This window comes from Ursus maritimus, unplaced genomic scaffold, assembly GCF_017311325.1.
Source record: "Ursus maritimus isolate PB19 unplaced genomic scaffold, ASM1731132v1 scaffold_26, whole genome shotgun sequence".
Lineage (NCBI taxonomy): Eukaryota > Metazoa > Chordata > Mammalia > Carnivora > Ursidae > Ursus > Ursus maritimus.
Window position 1 is genome coordinate 11,946,792 of NW_024425119.1, and position 19,416 is coordinate 11,966,207.

Consider the following 19,416-nt stretch of genomic DNA (forward strand, 5'->3'; position numbering starts at 1 on the left):
TTTTCCAATCTCTTATTACCCTTCCTTCTAAAAATTCTGGCAATATTAGCTTAGTATGTATCTCATCTATTAAGTGACTATGTAAAAATTAAAAATACGATATCCTTACCTGAAGTTTGCTCGTACACTTGTTTTTATATTATAATGTACCTTCATACACATTATTTTATTACATATTTTGTTTTATAACATATTTTATTTTTCCTGAGAGTTTTGTCTTTTTCACATGGAAGGAAATTGAGATTCATATAAGATCACACAGCTTGGAAACATAGTTATTATCTTTTTTAGGACTACTTCCACTTACTGCATTGCTTATTTCATTGTTTTTATTTAAAATTTTTTTGAAAGCCCACAGATAAAAGGGCTCTCAATACATCTCTCAGTCTCCTTAGACTATAATTGTAAATGTATCTGGAGTTTATAACACTCTCTGCAACTAAGTTTCAAGTAACTAGGATTACCTACTCTTTCCAATTACCCTATGTAGCAACATTATTAAATTCATTCTGACACTCTCATTATAAAGGTCAGCGATTTCCCTAGAAGTGGCAAAGGCATCTTTTCTGTCCCTGACATTCCAGCAACATGTACTAACATTCTGTTCTAAAAGATGGAGTAAGTCTTCTAAAGCACGAACTTGTAAGTCCCCAACTGAGACCATTTTTACCATTAAAGTGGCCTGTGTGCCAGGTAAACTAGCTTTCAGAAATGTTATTCGGCTACTAAAAACAAACACGTGCAAACAATGTCTGCCCCCCTACCCGCCTAAAAACAGTATCATAATCTTTTATGCAAGTATGAATTTTTTTATCCATAAAATTAGTAGGAAAATAGTCCATGTAAATCAATACTGTGATTGCCTAAATGGAATGACAAACAGATGTTATCTTTATCTCTCCTCTCTAAAATTTTAAAATTCTTGCTGACCTTCCAAGAACAGCCAAACCTTGAAAACAAAGTACTTCAAAATTGAGTGAGCAAAACTGTGCTATATCCTTGTATTTTCACTTGCATATATCAATAAATATTTCAGTTATATCTAATAGAAGAGATTATATTAACTGAATGTTTATCTGTTCACATCAGATACAACAGGCCTTCCATTAAGACAGGTGTATAAATCTGTATTTAAACAATGTTTTTTATAAGTAAAAAACATAGTTTAAAAGAATTAATAAACACTTCCAATTCCTACATTAAATACTGTTTAAAGTTAATAATTTCTCATTAATTTGAGACATGGGTCTAGATTTTTTACATTCATATCTTCTTGCAACAGATCTTTCCTGGACATGCTTTATGTCTATGTTATATCTTAAAATTACTTTGGTATTTAAGAGTAAGAGGACTAAGCAGAGAAAAAGGGTCAATTCTGACTAGAATGTGACTTCTAGAATAGCAGGAACCTAATTCATCCATTTATGTGTCAACCATTTCTACTATTAGTCTGACAAAGAACTCAATAAATATTGGTTACATAATTTTTAAAAGGAGATAATTTCCGAAGACACTCAGGAAACCTTCCTAAAAATAGAACTGAAAATTTATGTAATAGTTCTTATCCTTAGATCCTACAGCTTGACCATGTGAATGAATGAAAGGTATTCTTGCCCAAATTTTAAATCCATGTAAAAAAAAAAAATCGACACTACTCCTTATTTTTGGAGAATGATCCCTCCTAAAAGCAGAGCTCCAAGAGAGAATTTCTGGCCCCATTGTATTATTGCCTGGAAACTGTGATCAGAGTAAAAATCTTTCCTTTATTACACATATAACAGAAACATCTTTATTTTAGGTAGGGAAAGTTTATTTTTAAAAACTCTGTACTTTTACCAGCATCCTAATACAGAGATTATTTCTTGACCTCCAGCATCTTCCTCTAACCCCCTTATAAGAACTTCCTCTCAATACTATTTCCTTCCTTCCCAGGATCTTCAATATCTCCCTCTCCATAGGGTCCTTTTCTTCTGCCTTTATCACAACACAATTTCTCCCAACTTAGAAAGACACAGTTTAAAAGTTGAATGATTCTGTTTTTACTGCCATATTCTTTGAATGTGATCTGTAACAGCTGCCTCCACCTCTTACCACTCATTCCACTCTTACCACTCATTCATTTATCATTTGATAAAGAACAACTTAAAAGATGGCAGCTTTAGTATGAATTTGGATAATGGGCAAAGAATGAAACTGAAAATCATAGTGAGAAAAATAACAAAAGCACAATTCCAAAAGATCCTTTTAGTTTACACAATTAAGCATCTTCTAGTTAGCAGTTACTCTCTATGCTTCCGCTCTCTACAAATCTCCAATCATCCATGTTTTGGCACTACTAGACAGACTGAGATTTCAAATATAAGCTCTATCATTCACTAGGTACTCTTAGGCAACTTCTCACAACTAAAACAGAAAGAGAACTTATATCATTGAATTATTTAAGAATTAAAGAAAATAATATTAAGTATAGAGCACAGTATTGGATATGTAGATGCTCAACAAATGTTAGTTCTTGCCCTTTGAAATTATTTTTTAGTCCCTTAAGGTAAATATAGCTGTGTTTAAATGGCTGTAATGAATTAATTTATTAAAGTGTAGTTCTTCAAAATAAAAACGGATACATTAATATAAAAGAATATGTGGAAATAAAAGACCAAAACAACCACACACTGTTAAACTGAAGAATAAAAACAATGCAGACCCTCTCTATGTCCTGGCAACTGGTGGAAAACTACAGGGCTGCAGCCTTATTCTCATTTCCAACCCCAACTGTATTGTTCGCTTATGCTACTTAGATGTACGTTAACTAAAACGGTAAGTAAAAAGGAGCAAACGGTTTGGTAATTAGATCACATATACTTTTGCTGCTGTACCAGATCCTCACTCTACTCCCCCAGCCCAAAATCAAATATTGACAAACACATCTAATGAATGCAAATCACCATGAAAGACATCATGATGAATGCTCAGAAGTTTGTAAGAGGGCCTCTTGTAGCAAAGGGGTTACAATTTAGTTGAGGAGGTAAACTATATTTACATTAAAATCATACATGTATACCCTTCTCTGGCCTGTAGCTTATCAGGAAAAAGTGTAGGAAATAGTAGGAGCTCAAATCCATCTTGAAGAATTAGAAGAATTTTGACAAAGAGAGAAAAGGATTTTTCAGAATATAAGAGAAATAACACATGTTAAGACACAAAGATGCCTTGTGTGACTGACTTTGAAAGAAATGCACTGAGGCAGAAAGAACACAAAAGGGACTCAAAGGAGACAGCATTAGGCAGATACCATCGTATGGCAGGTATAAAAATTCCAGGATGAGAACTACAGAAAACAAAATACTTCTGAGAGCACTTAAAGGAGGGTGACATGACAAAATTCTATTTCAGGAAGACCTCATTTACCTCTATCACCGTGTTCTGATTGTGCTAAAAATAAACATCTTCAATACAGAATTATGGTTAATAACATATTTTCATTTACTGTGGGATGGTAATGGAGGTCCAAAATCTCTTATCTGAAAGTCTTAAGGCCAGCCATATTTCCGAGAATTCAGGTTTTTTGTGGTATTTAGAAAGGTGAACACAATGCACATTTAGTACATCACCTCTGCCTGGGTCCAGGGCAGCACTTTGTTGCCAAACACGTTCATATTTTGTGCAGTAAAACATATACATAGTCCCACCAAGGGGGACGCATGAAGACTCCACATAGTCTTATAGTGCTTCGAGTCAGGTTTTCCACCAAATGAATTAGCAGAAATAACTTGGTTTTGAGAGCTTTTTCATTTCAGAATTACATATAAAGGATTATAGATTAGAAATGCTTTGGTCTAGGCCCTTGTCAAAACTGGTGTTTGGATCAGTGTTAATGCTGCTCTAAGTGCAAGACCAGGGTCTCAGGAAAAAGAAAAAAGACCAAAGGACATATGAAAAATCCAAGGTTTTTAGCAACATCTGTCGAACAACAACAAATGGTAAAAAAGTTCTTACAAAGATGTTTAGATTAGCAGAGTGGCCAGGAACTCAAACACAGTTACCTAAAAGCCCCTACTAAGGATTTGATAGCTTTACCTACTAGAGCATTAGAGGCCCTTCTAGCTAATCCTCCTTCTTTCACTTCAAAAGCAAAAACTAGAACTCTTTTTTTTTTCCCTTGGGGTGGGGAGGGGCATGGTGGGAGAAAGAAAATAAAGTGCACATTAAAGCTAGATATATCACATTTACTTCCAATTAAACAATGTAATTCAGATGTGCTAAAGATTTTTTAATGTAATTTTATAAGCACACTGTTTCCCTTAATTCCCTATCTTCCTGTTTTTATCTGTTGCAGTTTTTACAGCAGGGTCAAGTCTAGAACAGTGCTGCCCAAGAGAAATATTTAAGCCCCAAATGTGAGTCATGTGTGTAATTTTACATTTTCTAGTAGCCAGATTTTAAAAAGTAAAAAGGAACAGGTAAAATTAATACTAATACTGTATATACTGTATTTTATCTAATCCAAAATATCCAAAATATCTTTATTTCAACATGTAACCAGTACTTAAAAATTTCTTAATGAGACTTTTATCGTTTTTTTCATACTACGCCTTCTTAGTATGCATGTTAGACTTCAAGCATCTCTCGTTAGAGTAGCCACTTTCTGAGCGCTCCACGGCTGTAAGTGGTCACTGGCTACCCTAACGGACTGTGCAGGATTAGAATTTCATGGTGGTGACTATACAGCCTACAACAAAATTAATGTACTGCTTTTTTAGATTACATCTCTGTCCATTCACACACCTGCCTGTGACAGGGCTGCCCTATGCCCCTCAAGCTTAGTAAAGCCACAAACAATTAAGTGTCTTCCATATGGTCTTTCCTCCCTCTTCAGCTATACTATACGTAATTCTAATATGGGTTTAAAATTATTTTTAAAAAATGATTTCTGATGGGAAAAAAATTGATAAAATAATGTTTTTCAGCTTTTATCACATTTGAAAGTTTAAATTTCAACACTAGCTGAGACTTATAAGAACAAGGACAAAGACTTGATTCTTTCATTTCTTTTAGGTTATCCCAACATTTAAGTGTTACAATCACAGTTATATTAATAAGATAATCCATACCTACCATCTCCTTGGCTCTCCCACTAAGACAGTATTCTAGAGTGACCGTGTACTAATAATAATGGTTAAAGCTGATGGTTCGTGAGAATCTTTATTCTGCTTTACCGCATGTCTGAAATTTTTCATGATTAAAAAAAAAAAAACACAAGGAAAGATAAGGTGCAAGTCCAAGGGCACTTTAATAATAATAATAATAATAATAATAGCTGTCATTAACAAATGCGGTTATCACTTTTGTTGGTATGATGTGGAAAGCAATTAGAATCCTCTGAAGAGATTAAGGGATCAACAGCTTAAAAAATCTGATTGGGAGACTTTACATCTAAAGAACCATATATTTCCCTTTTATACAGAGTCCAATGATTACTTTCTGAACTCCGTTTCCTTCCATTACTTTTGCAGAGGTGACACTTCTATTAGAAAATGGCTTTTCCCCTAAATATTTCTCTTTTACCAGCCACACAATCTCTACTGGCAGAAGCAACACAGTGAAAAAGAACATGCTGCTTTGTCTCTAAGAAAAGCACTATTACATTTCCCAAACCCAACAAGTAACAGTTTTGGACAGGTTACTAGGTTTGTAAATATGGTTTTAAGCCCCTTATGTTTAAAATAACAACACAAATCCTGGTTAAAGCTTGCTTGTACATTCTGAACCCAGAACAAATGAACCATTTTAAGCGATTCCAAAAGATTACCCTTATGCTTTAAAAGTTGAGCCAACACTAATTAAATCTTCTGGCAGCTTTTGAGGGTGTGCTTTGCTGTATTACCTCAGAGTGGTTTAATTAGTTAAACTGAAATTGGGCTTCTGTCACTTCTAAAATCTACCTCCAAATCTGAACCAGAGTCTCCAGTGGTTTCAACTGCTTCAACCACATTGTGGTAGGGATTTAACTATTCTGAGGCATTCCCAAATATTACAAACCACACTGAGAATATAGGCTACAACAGGAAACAGATGTGGGTTAACCAGAGTATCTCCATAGGAAGGAGGTAACAGCAAACCTTCCATAGATACCACATCTGGTTTTTTGAGCAGTTTCATCAGCTTATGAAATGTCAATGCAAGATTACCCATGAAATTTTGGAATGTAGCCAGTCTACTACCAAAGTTGTTGCTATACAACCTCACTTGACTAGACACGTTAAAAAAATAGATGACAACAGGACAACCAGGCACCTATCATAAAATGAGCTAGAGTGGGAATACTAAGTCATCCTAAAAGAAAAGCTTAAATTATGCTCACAATGAACCATTCCTCTTCTAATGTTCCAGCCAATATCCAAAACAAGTAGTGAATTAATATTTATATATAAAGAGACAAAAGATCTCATTGGAGGCTGATAATAGGGTATAAAATATAATTTCGCACAAATGGTATTTTTAAAAATGGACTATATATCCAAAGAAAGACAGTTCAATCATGAAGGAGCTCACTGGGGTGACAAGTAAAGAGAAATGCTTTGGAACTAGCAGGGGAAGTAAAGAGATGCCATGCACCTGTGTAAAAGAACGTAAGGGCAAATCACAGTCCCGCATTTAAAGCCTTTTAACTTAGGTCAAGACTTATTATGTCTCAGTAAATACAAGTGATTTTTAATGTGAAAAGAGAAAATATCATAGTTTCATTGGGTAGTTTTATTTTTTCAAGGAGTCATGCTTAGAGCATTAAACAACTGCAGTTACTATGCTCTTTTAACAGAGAGAGCTAAGAATTGCTATTGTGACCAAAGCTTTCTAAAACCAAAATTACTCAGGAAAACTAGAAAATTAAAACAGATTTTCAGTTCAAGGCATCATTACGATGAATACACCACCACCTTGGTCAATTATACTCAACTGCTTCATGAGACACTTCTTAGAGTCCCACTGTCCTAGGGCCTTCAAAAAACTCTAATACAGGAAACTAAGTATGTTAACAAGGGAAAAGTGCTCTCTTTCCTTTCATTCTCTTCAAGCACAACTAAAATAAGTTCTATTTGGAGTCTGAGTAGAAATAATAATAAACACCTTATTATTGAAAGGCAACATACTCCAGTACCAGTGAGTATGCCTTACGTTCAGATAGTTTTTATTTATTATTTTTTAAAGTAGGTTTGTTTTTTGTTTTTTAAGTAATCTTTCCACCCAGCGTGGGGCTTGAACTCACAACCTTGAGATCAAGAGTTGCATGCTCCTCCGACTGAGCCAGCCAGGCACCCCCCAGATACTGGTTTTCAAATACTATTCTTCAGGAGCGCCTGGGTGGCTCAGATGGCTGAGTGTCTGCCTTCGGCTCAGGTCATGATCTCCAGGTCCTGGATAGAGCCCCGCATCAGGCTCCCTGCTCAGTGGGGAGCCTGCTTCTCCCTTTCCCGCCGCCTCTCCCCACTGCTTGTGCGCGTACGCTCTCTCTCTCTCTCAAAGAAATAAAATCTTTAAAAGATATATACTATTCTTCATTAAACAGAACTATGGCTCCTTAGAGTAATAGTTGATTCCAGGGCTGAGGTAAGAGAAATGTAAGATAAAGCTGAATATATTGTTTCAGAAAGTGCTTTAAAATAATGGAGGTTCCTTGAAAAATTAAAAATAGAATCATCACATGATCCAGCAATCCCACTTCTGGGTATGTATCTAAAAGAACTGAACACAGGATCTCAAAGGGATATTTATCTGCGCATCCATGTTCACTGCAGCATTATTCATAATAACCAAAAGGTGGAACTAACCTAAATATCCACTAATGACTGAACGGATGAAGAAAATGTGGTGCATACATAAAAGAAAATATTATTCAGCCTTTAAGAAGAGAACCTTGTTATGTGCTACAAAATGGAGGCACTATGAGAATGTTACGCTAAGTGAAATAAGCCAGCAACAAAAAGATAAAACTGTATGATTCCACTTATTCCACTTTATGATTCCACTTTAGGTATCTAAAGAAGTCAAACTCTTAGAAACAAAGTAAAATGGTGGTTGCGTGAGCAGAGGGGAAAAGGAAGCTGTTTGACAGAATTTCAGTTTTGCAAGATGAAAAAGTTCTAGAGATTGTGTTGTACAGTAACGTGCATATAATTAACACTACTTGACTCGGTTTCAAAATGGTTATGATGGTAGGTTTTATGTTATGTGTTTGTTTTTTTACCACAATTAAATAAAAGAGATGGAGGCTCATGAAAAGGTCACAGGAATCAAGTTGAAAGGGCTACTAATGCCAATTCTGGGATAATTTTTCAACCATACAATGATAATAATGGAATATAACCTTATAATATTCTATAATTTTATAGAATAAATATCCATGGTTCTATATTAATATACATATGAAAAACAGAATAGAGGCTAGGGAACAGCTCTTCCTTACAGGAAAATTCCAATTAATAAATATAATAGGAATAATGGAAACGTATCAATGTTAATTTCCTGATGTTGATCATTGTACTATGAGTATGTAAAATGAAACTGGGATTCTATTATTGCAAATTTTTTGTTTAAGTCTGAAATTAACTCAAAATGAATAGTCTAAATAAAGGGCAACATAGCACAATATATAAAGTACTGTATTAGGAATCAGGAAGGTGGAATTCGCTCTTTTTTTTTTTTTCTTAAATAGAAAGTTCTAGGGGCGCCTGGGTGGCACAGCGGTTAAGCATCTGCCTTCGGCTCAGGGCGTGATCCCGGCGTTATGGGATCGAGCCCCACATCAGGCTCCTCTGCTGTGAGCCTGCCTCTTCCTCTCCCACTCCCCCTGCTTGTGTTCCCTCTCTCGCTGGCTGTCTCTATCTCTGTCAAATAAATAAATAAAATCTTTAAAAAAAAAAAAAAAGAAAGAAAGTTCTATGACCTTAGGCAAAATAAAAGAACTAAACTAAGCAAAAAGCGCCAAAGAACGCTGAATTTTACGAAGAGAAACGGGGAACAGAAAGAACAAATGTTTCTGTGAGCATTTTATCTAGAAACTATAGCTAATTTTATGAGAACTAAAAGCAGCTTTTTTATGCAAAAACAATTTTGAAAACCCATGAAACACTGTTTACCTACTATCTTGAGACTAATAAAATCTACTATGGCACAGGAGGGTTTTTTTTCATATTTTAAGAATAACACTGTAGCTAAAACACGAAAGCAGTATTATAAATCTTAACCAAATATAAAGCCAAGTCATTAGTCAAGCCAAAATAAAAAATAAATGAACAACAAAAACAAAAAACTCTGAATAGGGGTGATATTAATTGCATAAAGCCTCTAACTTCATTCCTACTTAGAAACTCTAGAAGCCAGAAAATTTCAGAAGCTCGTAATTATAAATGAAATACTAAACAAATACCAGTCTGCTGAAAATCTCACTACAACCAAAGGAATTCTAATCATTCTCCAAGATTTAGTTATTTCAGATCAAATCTAACAAAAAACATTATAGTTCAGTGAATGAACGGTTTGGTAAATCTATGAGTTCAACAAAAAAATAGGGCCTGCATTGTAGTATTCTTAGAAGGTCTAAATTTTTAAATTGTAAACTACACTTAAAGTGCAAAAAAACTGAAGAAGAAGCCTTTCTTCATTATGGGTAACTTAAGGAATAACTATTATACAGAATCTTTAAATAGCTGGTGATAATTTTAAATTTAAGTACAAAGTTAAAACACTTGTCACTTTTAACTGCTCAATGTTTTGCAAATTCCCTCCCAAGAAGTCCTAAAATTGTGGTCTTTGCCATTATTTGACTGCCTACCCTCTCCAAACCCTCTAAAAAACAGTAAAAATAAAATGGCTATGACCCCTGTAAAAGTATAATAGTTTCCCACCTACAGAGAAATAACCTCCTGAAAATTAATGTTTTACATGGACTCCATTAGTAAAAAAACATTTACATGTTTGGCTAATTTCAAACAACATCTTTAAACGTTTATTTAAACCTCCCAAGCACGTTAATAATGGAATAGCTTGTATACAGGTCAATACAAAAACATAAACAAATATTACAAGGAGAAGTTGCTTTCAGTAAAATTGAGTTACTAAAGATTTTGAAACCCCAACAAGAAAGTTTTCTTTAGTTAATAGGGATTCACAATGCACAGTATAAGGAAAAATTTAAAGAAAAAAGAAAATATTCATGTCATCTGAATATAAATTTCCTTTAAGCAACTCTCCCAAGGCAAATGTATTATCTGTTCTTAATCCAAAATAACGCATTTAGTAAAAAAAAAAAAAAAAAAAAAAAAAACCACCAGAAAATGCTATAATGGGAAGAAACCTAAACATCATCTGGTTTAAATGATCGTACTGGTCAAGATACAAAGACCAGATTATTATGTGAATTATCTAAGGTCACTCAGTTAAATGGAAAATCAAACAAGAATTAAGGTTAGGGTATGCTATTACAAAATGTTTCAATAAAGATCTAGAGATTACCACTCATAACTAAAATACCGTTACCAACTGTAAAGAAGCTAACTTCTCTTCTTAAGAAAGTAGGACATTAAAATCAGCACTCTTTTACTTCAGGAATACAAAAACCAAAGGAACAAGAAAGGAAGATTGAAACTAAAAATATTTCCACACATATTAAATGGTTTTATACTAAAACAAGAGAAGAAGGGTAACAACAGAACATTTTAAAAACGATCCAAGAGCAAGTTCAAACTTGGTCACTAAAATAACACGCATGAGATTTTTCTAATTTACAAAGATAAAACTATACTAACTCCTAAGTGAGGCAAAGTATCTTGTTTGGTGAGGCTCTAAGGGTTTGTTGTGGCATTTCAGGAAAGCATGATTACCTCATCATCAAGGTTTCCCTCATTATATATGTGCAATAATTTTTTTAGAGTCAGACAAAGTAGAGTGGATAATGAGACAACAGGGCATATAATTAGATGATGTACTCTGCAGATTATAACAAGTTAAATAATGTTGCTTGAATTGTACATCAAAAGGTAACTTTCAAATAGGAATTCAAAAATATGTTATCATAAAAGACACCCCAAACAGATGCAAGATGATATAAAAGAATGGCATCATGTTTACAACTCAATGAATATAAGCCCCTAATCCAGGTCTTCTGTTGAGCTGAGGAATCTGATGATGGTGTTTATCAATATCATTCTTCAGTTATAACATGCCAGGAACAAATGGGGGAAAATATACATTCACATACATTCGTATAGTGTTGTAAAGTAGCAGAAATGGGCAAAGATTCAGGTACGTAGGCTCATTATCTTGAATATTTCTCTAAAACTGAAAATAAAATCAATTTTAAGGAGCACTGAATATTATAAACTGGCAAAGATTCAAAAGGAAGTACTTGTTGGTACTTGTCATATAATCAAAAGAGCTTTATCTCAACAGCAGATGATTATATTATTACAATTTCTTAAGGAAGAATTAATCTTAGAAACGATTAAAAAAAATCATCGTAAATGGGCCCTTGTGTACTTTAACAGACTTTCACAATACACAAGCTAAAGAAGCCAGACAAAGAAATTACAAAGAAATCTGAATACTTGGAAAACAAATTAGGATATTGATAAAACAGAGGAAGTTGTCATGAGGGGAAAATGTAGTCCTACAATTTTAGGCTTAGAATATGAAATAGATCATTCACCAACTGTTAAGTTTTCAGCACACATCCTACACAATAATACCCTCTTTATTCAAAATTTCTTTATACTTAAAGCCCTAATAATCTGTTTCCCAAAGTTGTGCCAGGTATAATTAAACTTGGACAAAACTACCTCTGGACATTATATTCTCTAAAGCAGGAAAATTTATAGTAAGAGACTAAAAAATTTACATACCCTTAAAGTAGGTAAGAAACCTCTTTTTATCTGTAACTAGTAGGTATTATTGCGTTTGTCAGAAGCTCAAAAACCAAAGAAGGAAAAAGGATATAAAAAGCATTTAATAAAAAAATAAACTGTGAGAAAAATTTGATGTCATTTTCAATAAAACCAGTGATTCAAAACACAGTGATTAATTTTGTCAATCAGGTAAGTTGTATATGAGAAAAGCATCCTCAAAACAAAACGAAACAAAAAAACCCAAGCTAATAGTAACATTCTTAACTTTATATAATGGCAAGAAAATGCTTTAAACTTCTAAATTATCAATGATATGTCTTTGCTACTGAAAAGCGTAGTGCATACCCTCAATGCAATAGATCTTTTTGGCAGCGAAACCTGACCAAGAAAAATATGAATGTTGTTAAGACACAATGTGCTTTTGCCCACTGAAGGGTCTTATAAAATAGAAATAAAGGCTTATTTGATGATTGTCCTATCAGAAAAACAGAAATGATCCTTTCTGCTAATGCTTTAGTATTACATAAGGAAGCCCCAGAACACTACAGTAAAAACTTGGGTGGGCACAGGGGTGGGGGGGGGGGTTTGCAGGGGAGCTCAGTGCAGACAAGTAAACAAGAAGCTTGTTTGTAAAAGGTGATGAAATGATTTTAGCATAATGAATAAGAAGCATAAACAAGTACCAGCAGGTACCTTTTATATAACACCTACAGATAAGTGGTCACTATCAGCTGACAAGTAGGGAAATCAGATATATCCTCACAGACCCATTCTTTTTCTCTTTAAGATTTATTTATTTATTTGAGAGAGAGAGAGAGAGAGAGAGAGAGAGAGCGCTCGCGCTCGAGTGCGAGCACAAGGGAGAGGGAGAAAGAGTCCCAAGCAGACTCCCTGCTCAGCATAGAGCCCGACACGGAGCTCCTCTATTCCATGACCCTGAGACCACAACCCAAGCCAAAACCAAGAGTAGGACACCCAACCAACTGTGCCACCCAGGCACCCCTAAACACATTCTTATATTAAAGCATCAGCCAATATTATAACTATCTTTTAAAAAATGTGGCATCATTAGCAACTCCCTGTCTCCCGTCGCTCTTTGCAGAAGCTGGTTATAAACCTCAGATAACCTACTTGTTCTTTCTGCCACTCTGCATGATAAAAACCCAATCTTTGAAACCTGCAGCTCTCCAATATACCCAGCATCTGGTTATATCACCACTTACAAAAAAGGAAGTGAGAACCTGATCTAAGGAATCTCCACTGACAGCACAGAGAGCACAGATGGGTGAACATTCTGAGCTCTTCCCACAAAACGAAGAGCTTCCTATGCCTTACAGTTGCTACATAAAAATTTACCAAATCACGATCTTTTCTTTTCAAATGTACCATAAACACATTTAGGGCAGTGTGATCCCAAGTAAACTCAAAGTCTTCCAGAAGAGAACAGGGCTATACAACTATTATTTAATATTTTCTTAGAGTCCCAGGAGAAAGCAGCTTTCATTCTTAGACATGACAAAAAGCTGGGAAACTTTCTTTAAAAAAAAAAACAAACTGTAGTTGATACACAATGTTACATTAGTTTCAGGTGACTGAAAAAATCTACTAGGAGGATTTCTTAAGAGTATGGACCAGAAGAGAGCACATCACCTAGACCAGGGTAAGATCAGTAGTTAGGATCCCCTGCTACATACCAAAAGCTAACAAATAATCTCTTCAGAAAAAGAAGCATTTAAAAAATTATATATTTTTCCCAAAGTTTTCAAGCTCACTATATTCAATCTACTATCAAGTAAAGTGAGATGGAAAGCTGGTTGTGGCAGTTGCTCCTATAGCTACCATTAGTCTCAGAAAGAGAAACTAACAGTTTTTCTCCCCCCAGTTATGCAAGATTATTTTAGATGAAGAGCTGTGCTCTTTCCTTAACATGCCATATACCAGAAATTTTACATATCATCATAAATTAAGAAGAATAAATAACAATACCTGCTCTCTTTACTTCCCAGATGTGTCTATGAAAAGAAAATGACAAAAGCACTGATGCTCAATTAGAGGAACTTCAAAAGAATCTCCAGGGGAAAGAACAAGGGGAGGTTTTTGTATGTATAATCTGGCAGAGATAGATGTACCACCAACCCCAAATAATCTGTCAAAAAGCGGACAGAGAGTAAACCTGGAAGAAGAGAAATAGATGTGAAAGGCAGGCTTTTAAGGATGCTGGTACCACTCGAGGAAGAAGGAAAGAAGGAAGTGAGGGAAGAAATGACACCACTGCATATACATGTGTATATCGCTCAAGAAGAAAGAACAGGCTGGAATGAATGCTAATTTTAAGATCTACTGCACTTACTGCAAACCAAGAAAATAAATCCTGTTTCATCAATATTATATGTTGTTAGATAATGATTCATTCTTATTCTCAAACACTGTCACTCAGAACCTCCAAAAGTTCGCACTTCTCTACCTAAATCCCTCCTAAACTATTTGATTTTGAATAAATTTCTATACTGAAAGTGACCTGAAGTGTGAAAAATAAGACATGAAATATTCCCAGTAAGAAACAAATGTCTTATTTACAATCTAATCAATCAGTCATAGTAAGCTTAAAAAGATACCAAATATAGAATTTTAAAAATCCCTACAAAATGATAAATCTTCCCTTATGTACAAACATTCTTATGGACACATGAGCTTTAAACTGTTTTTCTAAGAGTGGTAATACATATACCCTCACGTATGGTCCACAGCTGGTCAACAGTACACATTTGTGAACTGCTTGGGAATGGCTGTGCAATTTGTACTCAGGCTGGCCCAAGTAGGAAGCTAATAGCCTGTCTAAAAAAAAAATGAACCCATAACTTTGGTCTCATTAGCGCTGCACTCTAAGCTGTTAAAGATTCAAACACTAATTTGGATTTAAGGAGGGGGACAGTGAAACACTAAGAGGGAGAAAATTTATATAGTCAAGTCTATGCAAAATTTTCTATTAATGCAAACCAGCTGCAAGAATAAGAAATGCAGTTTTCAGTATTTGAGCCTTGTGGAATACTAATGGATTTTTCTATTCCAAGTTTCCATTCTGAAAAGAAGGCCCTTTAATTCACGATTCCCTCAGAGTCCCCGGCACTCCTAAGAGCTACCTTTCTAAAATAATGGCTTTGGAGACCAAATTATCTATCTGTTAGGAGATATGTGCTGTGGCTCTGAATAGCCATTCTAAGCTATTCCTTATATGAGAACTCATGCATCCCCCAAAGAAATATTGTTAAATAAATTGTTTTAAGTACGTGATCCATAAGACCTCTAGCACAGCCTAACTCTAAGTTGTGAAATTTAGGGTTCACATTCAACATCAAGGTATATGTCATCTACAAAACATTGTGATAAACCACTGATTTATTGTGATTCACCACTGGTTGTTTCCACCACAATTCTATTCTGATTGCTACAACTTAATTCTACCATACAGTAAATATTTCCCCCCAAGCTTTGGTTAATTAATCTTTCTCCTATACAGCTCATAAATCAATTTAAAAATTGTTTGCATGTAACCACCTTAATACTTAATATATGCTACCACCTGCCTCCAACACCAGTAACAACAAAAGTTATATATACACATATGGGCTTTGTTCTCCTGACAGAACTATCAGTATAAGTAATTAATATAGGTCTTATATAATACTTGATTTGTGAAGAAACTGTCCCTCTAGGAAATTCATACAGTGGCTTTATCCATAATGAGGAAAATCACTCGCATAAGCTTTTAGGACTAGAAATAGAGGAATATCCATTTCTCATGCCAGTATAGCTCAGAAATCTTAGGGTTCAGTTGAAAAGAATACATAATCCCTAGCATCCTGAAAGTTGAATAAAATTTCCGTAAAAGATACTCTGGCACCCCAGACAAGAGGCAAGAATATTTGCATCAAATTAACATCAACTTAAAAACCATTATAAAACTGGTTTTAAAATGAAAAAGCAAGAACAAACCTCAATTTTGTCTGTTTTGGCATCTCCCCAGTATATTTTGCCTTCATCATAATCCAAGGCTAAACCATTCGGCCAACCAAGAGAAGTGTTAACCAACACTACTCGGTCAGAACCATCCAGAGCTGCTCGCTCAATTTTCGGGATTTCTCCCCAGTCAGTCCAATACATGTACCTACAGAAGTATACAGAAAATGAGCTAAAAGCAGATAATAAATGGTAACTTTCAGATATTCTAAAGGTGAGGTCCACCCCTCATATCACACTGGAATCAGTTAACAGCATAGAAGGAAAAAAAAAATAGGACTTAAACATACTCAAAATCTATGTTTAAGACATAACAGCAGTATATACATGCTTGAGGAAATTTTCAGATCAAATAGTGTTTTCTAGAACTGAAAATAAAAACGCCTTCCAGGAGGGTGGCTCAGTTGTTAAGCATCTGCCTTCGGCTCGGGCCACGATCTCCAGGTCCTGGGATCGAGCCCCACATTGAGCTCCACACTGAGCCCCATATGAGGCTCCCTGCTAAGCAGGGAGTCTGTTTCCCCTTCTCCTTCTGTCCCTCCCCCTGCTCATGCTAGCTCTCTCTGTTTCTCTCTCTCAAATAAATAAAATCTTTTTAAAAAATGCCTTCCAATAATGAGATTCCATTTTTAGTTAGGTTTTTTCAAAATATTTTGTACTCCTTCCCACTAACAGTCATCTTTTTTTCCCTAAACTTTTTATTTAAGTAATCTCTACACCCAAAACGGGGCTTGAACTCACGACCCCAAGATCAAAAGTTGCATGCTTTTCGTACTGAGCCAGCCAGACACCCCAGTCATCTTTTTTTCTTGCTGGCTTGTCATCTCTAACACAAAAAGGCTATCCCAATAGTAATATTCAGATGACAAATTGAATTCCCAAAATAACTAACTCTTTCTGTAGTGCTAAGTAACTGCTGTGGTTCCTAGGAGTTTGAGCGGCTCCAAGGCACTGATATACACTGAAGTGTAATAATTTGTCACTATGTTCACCCTTAGAATGAATCTCATAGTAACAAATAACATTGGTGAGCATACAGAAAGCTGTGTTTCCCTGGATTGTGGTCAGGGTGTTATGACCAAAAAAAAAGAAAAAAAAATTCAAGTCATTCACATATCTTGGGATATACAAAGTAAGATATATCCTTTACCATATCATTCTAGAAGTTTCGAAAATGGGATGAAATTAAATCTTCTAGGGGAAGAGAAAGAATTCTGAAAACAATTTCTTTCCACATTTTTCATGGTCATGATGCAACCTCAGCAAAATCTGTAGCCAACACCCAAAGTCAGCAAGCATTGACTTAATTTAGAAAGAAAAAGTATTAAAACATTCAAGGAAAAAAAAATTCTTTAGCAATTCTTTAACTTGAGATTTTATTCCAATCACTATGTTCGAAAAATGAACAGCCACTGAAGAGCTGTTTATTGAAAACCAACACACACTTCATATTGTTTTTGTCAATGTTTTTAGGAACCTATAGAAAACAGAAACACCAAGCAAAATTTTCTATCAGCAGAGCTTCTTACCCAACCATGGGATCTAACACAATGGCTCGGGGTTCCTCTAAGTCCTCTGAAATCAAGATCTTCCTCATGGTCCCATTGAGCCTTGTCACTTCTATCCGATCAGTGCCAGTGTCTGTCCAATAAAGATTTCGGGCAACCCAGTCAACAGCAATACCATCAGGATGCGCAATTTGAGCAGTGACCACAAACTGACTGCCAGATCCATCTATGAATGAGCGGCGTATGGCCCTCACTTCATCGTCAGTCCAGTAGATATAGCCTTCCACAGGATCATAATCTATGGCAATGGCATGACGGATGTCTTCTAACTGTAAAACAATGTCTGTGAAATCTGGTGTATCCAAAGAAATGCGTCTCAAGTCTGTCCTTCGTGCTAAAAGCAGTAATTCAGTGGCACCTAGAACAATAAAGTGAGATAAATGAAGAAAAAATTGAAACCCACAGTCAAAATTTAGTCACTCTAAATAAAGAATGCAGAACTTCTTCGGGAATTGAAAAGTAAAGGAGTAAAAAAGGATACTCAGGGTCCATTTAGGGTGGAAATGGAAAGTAACATAGTGACCTAGGAATAGCTTGACTATGAGGTCAAGCTCTATAATGGCTCAGCTCTCCAAATCAAGTTTTGATTCCTTCTCTGGTTCATTTGTTATATAGCCCCTGGAATTAATAACAGCTACTTAAAGGTATAATGAAGAGTGACTACATAACGACTAAGAAGTTGAGTAGCTGAATATTAAAGGAAGAAGGAGACATAGGATATAGGTCCTTTGTTTGAGAAGTATGTTTACAAAGGTAAATGAATCCAAGACAAAGATCTTTTGTGTCTGATGAGAATGTTCCAAAATTGGATTGTGATGGTTTCGCAACTGTAAATTAGTTAAAAACCACTGAACTGTACACTTGAAATGACTGAAATTTATAGTACGTAAATTATATTTCAGTTAAGCTGTCTTAACTAAGACAACTATAAGGCAATACCTGACATAATTAATGACAAAGAGGGCTATGGTGAAGGAAAAAGCAGCAGCAAAGAAAGTGAATCAGAAAAAACACTGGTTAAGAGTAAGAGTTGTGGATCTGACAGAGCTGTTGGATTCAAATTCCTATTCAAACTTAGGCAAAACTTCATCTCTCTAAACCTAATTTCTTCATCTATATCCCACAGGGTTGCTGTGAGGATTAAATAAGATCCATGTAATATTCAGGAATGTACTGAACATGTAAGTATTTGATCAATGTTAGCTAATATATTATTACTAACATTAGAAAAGAAACACTTTCAAATTTTTATTTCACTGAGTTTTAGATTAGATTTATTTACGAAATTTTTTTTTTTTTAAGATTTATTTATTTATTTATTAGAGAGAGACAGCCGGCGAGAGAGGGAACACAAGCAGGGGGAGTGGGAGAGGAAGAAGCAGGCTTCTAGTGGAGGAGCCTGATGTGGGGCTCGATCCCGGAACGCCGGGATCACGCCCTGAGCCGAAGGCAGACGCTTAACGACTGCGCCACCCAGGCGCCCCATTTATGAAATGTTTTTAACTCAAAGTAGTATTCAATAAAAACACAGCTGAGAATGAAGACATTAAGCTCAATCTTCTGTTTTAATTTTTTAATGTTCAAGTAAAGCATCAATAAAATCATCTAAGTATAAAAGATAGTAAGCAAGATGACATCTGAAAGAGTAAAAAAAAGATTCCCAAAGAAGTGAGTCTAAAAGAAAATACTGGCATTTAGCTTCACATCAATCTGGAATTATAGTTGAAAAAACTGAGAAGAGGAGTAAAACTTTCAACAACAGCTTTTTGACTTAAGGGCTAATTATAAATGAACTCGATCTTAGAGAAAATACAGCCCTAAATGCCACAGCAGGCACCAAATAGGAGTAACTTTGTACCATTCACTACCTCTGCTAACTACCAAAAGGAGCCAGCCCCAAAACTCTGCAAACAAGGAAGTCAAAGAAAGTGAAGCTG

The 19,416-nt window shown here is 35.2% G+C and overlaps 1 protein-coding gene across 2 annotated transcripts in view; it reads right to left on the reverse strand.

Annotated features, from left to right (window-relative positions):
- LRP6 (LDL receptor related protein 6) overlaps positions 1-19,416 on the reverse strand; it is a 197,896-nt gene that overhangs the window by 82,365 nt on the left and 96,115 nt on the right. For both annotated transcript variants that reach the window (XM_040642168.1, XM_040642167.1), the window contains exons 6-7: positions 17,441-17,837; positions 15,888-16,059 (exon numbers count right to left, since the gene is read on the reverse strand). In XM_040642168.1, coding sequence (XP_040498102.1) covers positions 15,888-16,059; positions 17,441-17,837 — 569 coding nt within the window. The remainder of the gene's footprint in view (positions 1-15,887; positions 16,060-17,440; positions 17,838-19,416) is intronic.